The sequence below is a fragment of the Vicugna pacos genome, chromosome 13 (assembly GCF_048564905.1).
Source record: "Vicugna pacos chromosome 13, VicPac4, whole genome shotgun sequence".
NCBI lineage: Eukaryota > Metazoa > Chordata > Mammalia > Artiodactyla > Camelidae > Vicugna > Vicugna pacos.
The window spans coordinates 58,393,085-58,405,769 of record NC_132999.1 but is presented as its reverse complement, the minus strand read 5'-3'; the positions used below and the strand labels follow the sequence as shown (position 1 = coordinate 58,405,769).

General features: G+C 56.6%; 1 protein-coding gene across 6 annotated transcripts in view; it reads left to right on the top strand.

Moving 5' to 3' along the window:
• PRDM2 (PR/SET domain 2) overlaps window positions 1-12,685 on the top strand; it is a 110,075-nt gene that overhangs the window by 94,632 nt on the left and 2,758 nt on the right. For 5 of the 6 annotated variants that reach the window (XM_072975345.1, XM_072975347.1, XM_072975341.1 and 2 more), the window contains one exon: window positions 8,641-8,784. The exons of the other annotated variant lie outside the window; for it this stretch is intronic. In XM_072975345.1, the coding sequence (XP_072831446.1) occupies window positions 8,641-8,761 (121 nt within the window). In that variant the 3' untranslated portion in view covers window positions 8,762-8,784. The remainder of the gene's footprint in view (window positions 1-8,640; window positions 8,785-12,685) is intronic. 6 annotated transcript variants of the gene reach the window in all.

The following is a 12,685-nucleotide window of genomic DNA, read 5'->3' as shown; positions in this document are numbered from 1 at the left end:
AATTTGCCTAGAAACTGCCGTCCAATGAGGCGTGGCTGAGAAACCATGAGATGTTTGCACAAAGACATAGAGACATTTGGCACTGAAATGGCTCTTAGCTTCTTAAGTTCTTGCCCCGCGTGAAACAGTAACTAGAAAACAATAACTAGGTGGCGCCCTGTGGGTGTGAGCGAGTCGAGAAAGGGTGCAGCTCTGGGCCTTTCACTTGTTCGCGCATTTTATCATCCGTTCCTTCCAGAACGAAGGCGTACTGTTAGGTGCCGGGTACCCATTCTTAAGGGGATGCAAACAGAGTGACAAAATCCCCCACCTTCTTGGAACTCCCATCCTAGTGGGGGGAGACGCAACGAACAAGCACATGACTGTGGAGAATGTCGGATGATGAGTGCTGTGGACAGAAGCGAGTCAGGGAGAGTGCTGCAGTGAAAACGGGGCTACCGTTTAAATGGAGGGGCCAGTTCCTTACAGAGACTGTAAAGGGAATATAGACAGAGTGCGTGCAGGCCTGTGGGCACAGTGTGGGTGGAAACACTCCGGGCATGCTCGGGGGGACCGGCAGGGGGGAGGACCAGGGCACGAGGTCAGGGAGATAACTAGGAGCCACTTTATATCGGCTCTTGCAGCCATTAGGAAGACTCTGCCTTTACTCGGAGTGGGAATCCCTGGAGGCTTTTGAGGGGAGGAGTAATACGGTATGACTTACCTCTTAAAGACTCACCCTGGCTGACGTGTTAAGAGTAGGCTGAAAGGGGCCAAGAATAGAAATACAGACTGGGAGGTGAACACAGTGAGAAACGGTGGTGGCTGGACGGGAATGCAGCAGTGGGGTGGTGAGTAGCAGTGGAACTCTGGATGCCTTGAGGGGAGAGCCATGGGATCTGCTGGGGGTTGGATGGAAGAGGAGTCAGGGATGACAATGGGTTTTTCTGCCTCTACATCCAGACGGATGGATGGGGTTACCATTAAGTGATGAGGTGATGGAGGCAGTTAGTGGGGTACGTGCGTGCTAGGGATTCGGTTTGGGGCATGTTAAGTCTGAGATGCCATTAGACACCTCGGGGCGGGGTAGTTGAGCACACAGGTTTGAATTTCAGAGGAACGGACCCTGAATGGATGTATCAGTCTAGGGGTTCTCAGAGTACACATGATGCTGAAAGCTGTGAGTTGGCATCCCTGGGGGGCGAGTACAGATGAAGAGGTGACACCCAAGCACTGAGGCTGGGGGGCTGGAAGAGCCTGGCAGGGTCCTGGGCCAAGGGCGTGAATGGGGCCGATGTGGCATCTGAAGGAGGGGACCTCCGTGCACTGAAGGCTCCTCTCCTGGAGTCTGCTTTGTACTTCTAAGTAGCTGTTCTCTTCACCATCACAGAACGTTCTGGGGCCTTCACGCCTGGTGGAAGTGGCCCCCTGACTCATCCAAGTAGACACACCGACCACAATCATCCCCATCTTTGCTGCCGTTTCTCCAGGTGCTCGGCTGTTTCCATCTGAAAAACCATCAGCAGCAAGCCAAGGTGACCCCATCAAAAATGCAGGGCTGGTGCCTGGCTGCTCACAGACCCTCAGCTCGGCTTCTTGTAACAAGCAAAAGACCCGTGTAACCAGATCTGTCACTCAGGGTTCAGAGAAAGGGCCTGAGGGAGAGTCTTGATGAGCTCCTACCCCAGGCTTGTTCCCACTCGCAAGCTCCCCTGCTCCCCGGGTGTAAAATCTGGCTTGGAGACTCAGGCACCAGGAAGAGGGCAGGAAAGATGTGGAGGTGAGGGCAGGGAGTGACGATGCCCTCTCTGTCCCGAGGAGTGGCCTTCAGAGACAGAAATGACCAATTCTAGAAATCCTTTGCCTCTTGAGGGGGTAAAATAAGTAACACATTCTATGTTTTCTTTTCCTTCCCTCCCCCCTCCACCCCCTCCCTCCCCTGCAATAAAGTGAAGCAAAGGACAACATGGTAAAGTGAAGCAAATCCTGAAATGTGTTTCTGATGTTCCGCAGAAGCCAAGTCTCAGGTCTGTGCGTGCAGGGCAACACCCCCCCGGCCACACACACACACACACACATCACACACACGGTGTTTATGCGGTAAGGGCCCTTGCTCTGAGCTCTGGTAGCTTCTATTATTTCTCTGTAATGCTAATCACATTCTGCAATTTTGTATTTGCTCATGTATTGTGTAAGTAATGACCTTCCCCTTCCAGAACGCGTGCCCAGCGTTCTAGAGACCAGGCCTGTTTTCTGTTTGCTATCCTGCTCTGTCCCCGGTGCCCAGCACAGGGTCAGGGGTGTCACAGGGGCTCGGTTATCAGGACTGTTAATCACGGGAATGCCTGGTCTTGTCCAGCGTGTGCACGAGGAGGCCTGCACGGCCTAATAGGCCGGAGGACATCGTTCCATGACGGCGCCTGACGCGGAGTTGGAAATCTGGCCCCCAAGGGGAACACTAAATCAAACTTGGGACACATATGGCTGATCTGAGATAATTTCTGTCTGAAAAGGTTAAAATAAAACTGGGGGTTGGGCCAGTGCTCAGCACAGCCCAAGCCATCCCTCTGCAGAACTCTCGTGCCTTCAGAGATCACATCTGCCCGGCGCTCCACTGTGCCCCTCGGAACCTGGCACGGAGTAGCCAGTCCGTACATAGTTGTCAGATAAATGGGGAAAATATGTTTGGTGTAAATGACATCCTGTGGCTTTTGGGGAATTTACACGACCTGTCGGCACATGAAAGGCTCAGAAGTCCTGCAGAGGCTTGTCCTTCTGACTTCGGGAGCCCGTGCTCTGGAGGTGAATGGCTTGGGCTTCAGTCCCGGCTCTGCCTCTTGCCAGCTGTGTATTGTCAGGCAGGCGGCCAAACCTCTCTGTGCCTCTGTTCCTCATGCGTGAACTGCGGCCGTGCCCATCTCATAGAGGTCTTGTGGGGGCTCCGTTTGTCGTTGCCCGTCAGATAGCAGGCACCGTGCTTAGCGTACAGTCAGCTCGAAGTCCCGCCGTGGTGATGGGGCAGCCTGTGTGGCTTCTGGGAGAACCAGTACCACCCAGCGTACTTTGGGAAATGCTGGTAACACGGAAGGCAAAAGGAGGGGTTCCATCCCACTCCTGCCACCACCTGGGCGTGAGTCCTGCGTGGGCTCCCCAGCGGTGTCTGGCTAGGCACTGTCTGCCCACTGCAGGCAGGCAAGGAGCCTGTTGGAGAGGCCTCAGCAAATGAGCGGTTCCCAAACCAAATGGAGTGTGGGACCCTGGTGAGGCCCGTGGAGCCCCCAGTGGAGTCACACGGCCTGGGTCCAAGTCATGTCACATTTGCAGGCCACCTCTGCCTCCCATTCTGTAAAAAAGGTTGAACTGTCCCAGCCCCGACCACCTGACGACAGCCTGTCCGAGGTTTCAGGGTGACGACCTTGGGGACAGCGGGGCAGGGGTCGGGGGCAGCTTCGGTATCCAACCCCTGCGCCCTCGAGGACGAGGCCTCCAGGCCCTCAGCCTTTAGTGCCCCTGCCCTTTGGGCTGCGTCATCACTCACTGACTCACACCAGTTCAAGTGTGTAGCAGACGTGTCTGCCCTGTGGCAGTGCCAGCCCCGCGTCTGGGACGCCCTGCCAGCCAGGCACGCCCGAGCCTCCTGAGACAGGCTGGTTGAGATGCCTTGGGTAGCACGGAGGCCCCTGAGCTCCCACAAGGCTCTCCATCAGGACAGCCACCCCTTCTCTTTGGCAGCCTCGGAGGGGCACCAGGCATTGAGTTCTAAAAATCATGTGATCAGAACAGATGCCTCATACCGGCTTCTCAGTCCCAGCAACTCCAAATTATGCAACGGTTTGTCCCTAGAGTGGACAATCTTTTTAACTTCTTTAGCCTAAGTCGACTGTAAGAGGCAGGGTGGCCATCATCGTCGTCTTAGTGTCCTTAGAGAATTTTACCATTGAAAGGAGCTTCCCCATATGGACCTCATGGGAGGCCCGTCAGCCCCTTTCCTCCCTGAGTTGGGGACCTGTTTTCTGTGCATCCGTCGGTCGGGTCACAGTTGCCTTTGTTCCTGTTTTCTTGTTGTTTTTCTCTCCCATTCCTTAGAAGTTTCCTTTGAAGAAAACAGACCGTTTGGGCTCAGCTAGAGGGGAAGAGAAGGGCCGGCATCTGGTCTAGAACACGGTGGCTCTGGGGGAGAAGTGCACTGACAGGCATAGACGCAGCCGGGACAGAGCTGGGTGCTGAGGGGGCCGCTGCTCCCTCCTGCCGGGGCTCCCCTTGCCCGAGCCGGCCCCGCAAGGCTGCGACTTCTCCTGCAGGTGTGACGTCCTCTGGACTTGACCCCCTGCACCGAGTGGAGCGAGGAGAGTCTGTCAGGGAGGCCTGAGGCCTGCAGAGTTGGGTTCAAAGAATTGTCCCGTAAGTGGGGACCCCGGTTGGGGTGGGGCCTCATTTTTATTGGGCATTCCTGAGTTTTTATTGTTGCTGCCTCACCTCCCTGGCCCCAGCGTCCCCAGCCCTCAGGAAGGCCCTGCAATGAGAGATCAAGTGTGGGCACTGCTCCCAGTGACATCACCTTCTGCCCAGCAACCCCGTGAGGTCCAGCTCCAGGAAGACCGGTCAAGGTGCTGACCTTCCCCTGTGACTCCCTAGCTTGTGTTGATGCCCCAGGCAGACAGGCCAACCCTGTCAGATCCTTCTCGGGCCCTGCTGTCACTCTCTCTGCTCGGGACCTGCACTGGAACCTTCCCCATGCCACCCTTCTGTGTCCCAGAAGCCTGTGTGGCAGGACCACCATGAGTCTAGGGTTGCTCATGTCTACACTCATTACACTTGGGGGTCTGCTGTCCACACAGCTCAGAATTAGGTGTTAAGGCTGTGATGATGAGCAGACCCAGCCCAGTTCCGCAGTCCTAGACCCGCAGTCTCGGTGTTCACCAGGCAACCTCATAGATAACATGGACCCGCATGTGGGGGGTGTGTGCGGAGAGGTCAGGACCCAGGCCGTTTAGGCTTGGAGGGCGGCCTCGGGAGCGTCTGCAGAGCACCAGTTCCCATCCTGGGCCCCACGCTGACATCACTGGGGAGCGTAAGGATGCTGATGCCGGACACCACCCGAGAGATTCTGACGTCATGGGTGTGGCGGCTGCATGGGCCGAGGGCCATGGGGAAGAGGGCTCCTTGCGGATGTGCCAAAGGAAGCCCTGTGGTGGGGGCCGCCGGAGCAGGACAGGTTTGCAAGGCCGGCGGGGCCAGGCTGTATGTGTAAGAACTCAGCCCCACCGGGAGCCCAGGGTTCAGGGACATCTCTGATGTATCTTTAGGGAAGGGGAACAGATGGGAGGGGAGCCAGCGTGGGAGCGAGGAGGGGGCCTTGATGGCAGAAGAGAGGGAGGAAGGTAGGCGGAGCCGGCAGGGCCCTGGCCAGCCTCCTGCTCCGATGCTCCCTGTCGTCACAGCTCCAGAAACATCCCACTTGTGCTGAATTCTTCTCAGAAGGCAAAGGGCCCTTGTATCCTGGTCCCCAGGACTTTTCTTAGCCCTGCCGTGCATCTGCGGGCTGCAGGGATTGTCCCATTTTACAGACAAGGAAGCTGAGGTTCAGAGGCGGGAGGCCAGAGGGTTGCACAACCAGCGAGTGCGAGGATGGGAACTCACCCTGCGGCCTCCGATGGCTGGGCTGCCGCCTCCAGGGTCAGACTCCCCCTCCTCACCACAGCCACAGTCAAACACCATGCTCACTGATACTGGACATACTCATCAGGATAACCCTGTGAGATAAAATCACCCTTCTCATTTTGTGGGTGGTCAAACTGGAGCTCAGAGAGGTCTGTGACTGGCCAAGGTCACACAGTCGGTGACTGGGGAACCGAGAATCACGAGGTCCTCGTAGGGTAAGCGTAGCCGTGCTGAGGCCTGGAGAATATCTGGGTGCTCTCACCTCCCTCCTCAGCTGCGGGCAGCCACTGGGCTCTCAGGAGTTCTCTGACCAGAGAAAGGGTTTCGCGTTCAGGAAGAAGACTGTCCTGCCGGACACCACCGCCCCAGTCCCAAAAGAGGAAACACCCAGGTGGTGACTTGGTGCCACCCCCCCCCCCCCCGAAATTGTGGCCCATGGAGCTGAAAGGCCTGGGCTCTTCTCCCCCAGGAAAATCTCCATCTGTCTGAGCCTCAGTCTCCTCATTCCATGGAATGGATATAAAAGCGCTTGTTCTTCCGACCTCGGGGGCTGCTGACAGATGCCAGAGGTAACAGCTGAGAAAGCACTCGGGAGTCACGGGCTGTTGTGCACATCAGCCTGTGGGGGCCTCCACGGGGCCAGGCGGTGCCTTTGGGGGCCTTGCCCTTGATCGCTAGCGCTACAGGTGGGCGCCTAGGGCTGGGAGAAAGCCTGCTCCCTGGTGGAGGTGGCCCCGGGGCCACAGGAGCCTGAGGGTGGAACGGAAGCAGGAGGGAGCAGAGAGACGCCTGACAGCTAGAGTGGACTTGGAGGTCCGCGGTGTTAACTCCGTTCTCATGACTGGACTTTTGAATGTTCGATAGATGTGTAGTGACGGTAAGGGAGAGGAGGGAGCTAGAAACGATGATGCCAGCCCGTTTGTCCCCAGAGCTGCTGCTCGTCCTGCTACATTCTGCTGGAGACATGGCCCGAAAGAGGGGACAGTGCAGGGGGCCTGCGATGTGCCAGGACTGTCCCTTATTCCGTAGCCGGACAAGGGCGGGCAGGTCATCTGAGTTTCCAGGCAGCCTTGCAGGTGACTGTCGTCTCCCAGCGTTGGGTCGGCTGGTCAAGGGGTCGTGCCCCCTGCAGGCCACCTCATGGGCCTTTTGGTCCCATGGGGGCGCCGACTTGCCGCCAAGTGTTGGGTCTCAGTTTTCTGCCTTGAATCTTGCTCAGGCCTGATCGCACCGTGAGGGGGAGGAATTCAAGTGGGGGGCAACCCTGAGCCTTGACAGCCAGGCCCTCAGACAGAATCTTCGTTTGTGGAGAGAGCAGAAGTCTTCCCTCTGGCATGCTCTGTCTGTCTGTGGATACGTTCATCTGTTCTAGCCGGGATGTGCGAGAGCTCCTTGGTCAGCCGCGGCTTGTTAGCACCTGGGGGTGGTCATTTGTCACGGGGGCCATCCTGAGCCTTTAGGATGTTAAGCAGCATCCCTGGCCCTACCCACTAGAGGCCAGCGGCAGCGTCCCTCCCCGCAAATGTGACAGCCCCAAATGTCTCCAGACATTCCAGGTATTGCCAAGTGTGCGCCCTGGTTGAGAACCACGAGTCTAATCCCTGATGTTTCAGCTCTGAGGTGGACCCCACTCCCAGGACTTGCTCCCTCAGATGGAGAGGCTCTGGGCCAACACCTGGAGCAGGTGCGGTCCCTGGAAGTGATGTCCTTTCTGCTTTCCCGCCCACCTCACTTCCATTCTTCTACCTAGAGATCCAGGCTTGGGACCCAGGACAAGTTACTTAACCTCTCTGTGCCTGCTTCCCCATCTGCAGTTAGGGCTAATAAGAGTCTCCACCCGGCTGGGCTGTAGGAAGAGTAAGATAGCTGATACGTGTAAAATACTGGGCACAGTTCTGGGCACCATATATGTTGTTCTTATTCAACAGATACTTATTTTTGTGGTGCTAAGCTGGGGATGCAGCCGCGAACAAGACTGGGGTCCTGACCTTGAGGTCTCATGATTCCTCAGGAAGGCAGACACACGATTCTGGGCACCATATATGTTGTTCTGGGCACCATATATGTTGTTCTTATTCAACAGATACTTATTTTTGTGGTGCTAAGCTGGGGATGCAGCCACGAACAAGACTGGGGTCCTGACCTTGAGGTCTCATGATTCCTCAGGAAGGCAGACACACGATTCTGTGATTGCAATTCAGCATAACAAGGGCTCTGACATGGGGCAGTACGAGGGGGCAGTGGGAGCCCACAGGATGGTATGCCTCGTCCAGGGGTTAGAGACGGAAGGCTTCCCGGAGGAGGTGGCATTCCAGCTGAGATCTGGAAGCTGAGTACGCGTCAGCTGGGTGAAGGAAGGGGAGGAATAACTAACAGTCTGGGTTGCCTATCTTTGAAAAAAAATTTTTAATGTTTTCCTGAAAAAGAAACCCAGTTTAATGGGCTGAACTAGCAAGTAGGACCAAACCATGTCACAGGATCCAGGTTTATACCCCCTCTGAGATCCCGGACACTAAAGTTCTTGGCACAGTGAGGCCGGGATAGGTGCCAAGTGCAGAGTTAATGGCTTGGAGGGGACCTGCCCCCATCCCCTGTCCCCCCTGTAGGCAATGGTTGTAACTTGGTACCAGAACCTCCCCACATGCTTTTGTGGGAGAACAGTGCCGGGTGGGGGGCAGGTAGGGAAACAGTGAAGCTTCCGTCTGTGCAGCGAGCATCCTTTCCCAGCTTGCCTGCCCGTGCAGCGGGGGTCCTCCAGGTGGGCCTGCTGGGCGCAGGGTCTCGGAACCCGGCTGGTCGGGTGCTTCTGCTGGCCCGTCGACTCCGAGGGCAGAGAAGAGGGTGGACGGAGCTTGAGGGAGCTCACACTGGCTGTTAAAGCTCACGTCCCATTGGCTTGCAGAGAGGCAGTGTCAGCACCAGGGCTTCCCGGGTGCTGTCGGGGACCCCACCGGGCTGGGCTCCTGGTGATGGTGTGTGTTATTCCTCTCCCCCGCACAGCTACAGTCTCCGCCTGGCGTCCCGGTGTCCGCCGCCAGCCGCCCCCTACATCACCAGGCAGTGTAGGAATGTCAAGGCCACAGCTGCAGCCCCGCTCCAGGGATCCCTCTTCAAAGAGTAGACGCTTCGCCTGCTCCCCGACAGGTACGAGGAGGGTGGAGCGGCGCTGGGGGCCAAGGGGCTGGGCCTGGGCTTTGAGGTGGGCTGGGAAGGAGAGAAGGGGCTGGGTATGACGGCATGTGGGGCACCCCCGTGTGTAGGGGGGCACGGGGCCTCCTTGCAGGGAGGGCACAGTGGGTGCGGACTCTGGACCACCTGGGCTCGAGTCCCAGCTCTGCCACTTACAGGCTGCAGGGCCTCAACAAGTTGTCCTTACCTCTCTGAGCCTCAGTTTCCACATCTGTAAAGTGGGGGTGACAGCAGTACCTACTGCATGGGACTGTGAGAATTAAAAGGGTCCGATGTGTGCGAAGCACTTGGCACAGCGCCTGGCACATAGTAAGCATCAGGTAAGAATTAGCGATCGTTACTGCGATAATAATAATGATAAAAACACTCAGCACTTAATCGAATCCTTCAGAAGCTTTAACCCAGAAAAGAGGGCAGAGTCACTGTCCCCACAATATTATTTGAAAGGAGAAGTAATACTAATCCGTAAAACATTAAACTTAGGTTTACGTTGAACCAGAAGTCTCTTTCTAGATTTCCTGATGGTAAAACCTGAATTCTTTCATAGGAGCTGGACTTTTCACCTCTAGGAGGCTGGGCTCGGCCAGTGACCTCGAGGCTTGGGTTTCCCTGTTGGTGACACCGTCTGTTTCTTTCCCTGTGTCCGTGTACCAGTCTCTCAAGCATGACTAGGGCACCGGTTAAAAATAGACCCCAGGGTCCCACTCCAGTTCACTGAACCAGCACGCTGGTGCGCGGGGGCCTGGGAATCTGCATTTGCAGGTGCCCCCGTGGCTCTGGGATGCCTGCTTAATGCGGCCAGGGGCATTTGGAATGAGAGCGCAGTTGTGAAGACATGATGGGCTGCAGGGGTCTTCTGTGCTGTGCGCGCCTGTCCCCTCACTGATAGCTTGCTCAAGCTCCCCTCCTCAGCAGTGGGCGTTTCTGCACGAGGCTTTATTTCCCTGGAGGTCTGGGAGGGGAGTGGACATAAAATGAACTTTCCCCAGAGAGTCTGGCGCAGCCAGAACTGAGCCCGCCTCTTGGGAACCAGCTCCCCGGAGGGGACGTGAGCGTGAGCTGTGCAGGAAGTGGTGCAAAGCAGAAATGGATGCCACCTGGGAGACCATGCCCTCCCCCTCCCATTTTGCAGGTGGCAGAATTGGGGTCTGGATCGGGGGGTGCTCAGCTAGAGCCTTCTGGAGAGCGGCGGGCAGTGCCAGGAGGAGCAGTTCCCGACTCTGGGTCCCTACCCGACTCACGTCCTGGGATCCTCCCTCGGGCAGGGCTGCATGGACTTCCGTGTTGATGGGTCCGCAGGGTGTGGCTTCCAGCTCCCAGCAGGTGTTTTTTGCAGCCTGAGGGAGAGCCAGGCGCAGCTGGCCAGCTTCCTGCACAGCCGGGCTGTTTCTGTTGGCCACTGAGGCGACCCTAGACAGACGCCTTCTCCCTTGGTTTCAAACCTGTGCAGCTTCCCAAGCTGGGCGCTTGGATGAACGGAGGCCCAGTTTAGTTTTCGTCTGCAGCCAGCAGCTTCTGTTTGCTCACCAGCAGTGACGCTCAGAACGCAACGGTCTAATTTCAAAGTGATGAACTTGCTCCTTAAAATCGTATTTAACTTTTTTCTAATTTTCAAATTTTTATTTATAATAAGTATGTGATGCTTACGTTACTGTTTTAAAAAAAGATGACCATTAAAAAAAAAATCTTACGGATACTATTTGTCTTAATCTGCTCTGGCTGCCATAATAAAATACCAGAGACGGGGGTCTTAAACAGCAAACTTTTACTTCTCAGGGATCTGGAGGCTGCAAGTCTGAGGTCAGGGTGCTGGCATCATCGGGTCCGGTGAGAACTCTTCCTGGCTTACAGACACTGCCTCCTCGCTGTGTCCTCACCTGGCAGAGAGAGGAAGCTCTGAGGTGTTTTCTTAGAAGGGCACAAATCCCATCGTGGGGGCCCCAGCCTCATGACCTCTTCTAAACCTAACTACCTCCCGAAGGCCCCACATCCGAGTACCATCACACTGGGGGTTAGAGTGCAGTGGTCGGGGGTACACGGTTCAGTCCACAGCATTGTTTCACAGTTCCAGGAACGTGTTTTGAAATGGCACGGCAAAGGATTAAGTATGGGAAGGGACGTGTGGGCCAACACCCTCATTTTACAGGAAGGGAGGCTGAGACACAGAGGGGCAGGTGGCGGAGCTGGGGTCAGTCCTCTACCTCCCCGACGGATGACGGGCCTTATGTGGTCTGCCCACTGGACGTGCGCTGGGTGGGGACTACTCTGAGGAAAGGGTGACCTCCTCAAGGCGCCCAGGACTGCGGTTCATCCTGCTGCCCCTGCTCAGGTAGCAGCTTTGTCACCAGCTTCCAGGACAGTCTGCCCCGAGTGAGGGACCATCCCCGGGGATCTTGGCTTTCCTCCAGTGTCTGTTCCCACTGTCCTCTCCTGTGCCTCCCTTTTCTGTGCTCTCACCGTGTCTCAAGCAAAGCCCAGAGCCTCTGCTCGCTTTTAGGCATAAAAAGGGCTGTACTGCCTGGTCCAGTGTGCAACTCCACTGCTCGTCCTGTTTTGTCTCTGTCTCTTTCCAGTCCAGGGGGGCGAGGGTCTAGGAGGGGAGATCCAGGGAAGGGCGGGCACCTCTCACTTGTCTGGCTGCCGTCATGACCCTCCTCTTGGCTGTCACTACTCCTTTGGCTGAGACTGGCCGACTTGGGGCAAGCGTCCTGATGCTGACCTCCCATGGGGTCCCACGAGCGGGATGGGTGGGGGGCCTCTGTTGCAGAAGAGCTCCCCTCCGGCACAGCCTCTGCCAACCTCCCCCCAGCTCCAGTCCCAGGGGTCCAGCCACAGCCCTTGCTGCTGGGGTCCCCTCCCTGGAGGGGCTGCCTCTCAGGTGAGGGGCTGGCAAGGGGGCTTCTTTGTGGATTCCATTCAACGACCTGCATGAGCCCCGCCAGACGGGGGAGTGCAGGCCCCTCCACATCTGGCCCAGCCTCTGCCTTCTCCTCCTGCTGCTCTGCCTAGGTGGACGGGGACACGTGCGGGCTGCGGGGAAGGGCGGCTCCCTCTCCGAAGGCACCCTGCTCCACAGTGACAGGCGTCTCCCTTTCCAGCCCCATCAGGAGGTCTCGGGGGTTGGAATTGACATCATGTGGTGGTTGAGGGCACACTTTCTGGAGCTGAATTTCTGCTCCAGTAATCCTGGCATGTTCTTCACTTTGCCCATCTGTAAAATGGGTTAATAATACCATACTACACCATTTTACGTAAGGGACTCAAACATCTACGGATTTTGATATCCATGGGGGTCCTGGAGCCAATCCTCTGTGGATACCGAGGGACGGCTCTACCTCTCTCGTGGGCTTACTGTAAGGACTGCACAGCTTAGTATATGAAAAGCACTTAGGCAAGTGCCTGGTGTGTAGTATGTCTTCCATAAATCAGCGCTGCTATTATTACTCTTCTCATTGAATTATTATTAGTATCAGCAGTAATAATAATAGTGGTTACCAGTAGCAGTGATGATAGTGATGATGGTCAGGTCCACTGGGTGAGGGAGCTGAGCCCCTGAACTTGGCCCCCGCACAGTGCCAGGCTCATCTGCAACCCGGTGCAGCAGACGTCATGAAGCACTCGCTCCCGTGCCTGGCTCCCTGGCTCTGTGCCGAGTACTGTGATCGGGGCGTCCCTCCGTGGCGGAGGAAGCCGGTGGGCTAAGCCACTCCCTCAAGACAGAAAGCACACGCAGGCTCTGGAGGGGGCTTGTCCCGGGTTCAAGTCCCACGTCTACCACTCGTCGTCAGCCTGAACTTGTCAAAGCGCCTTCTCTCTGAGCCTCTATCTCTCTTCTTCGAAATGGGGATCCGTGTCA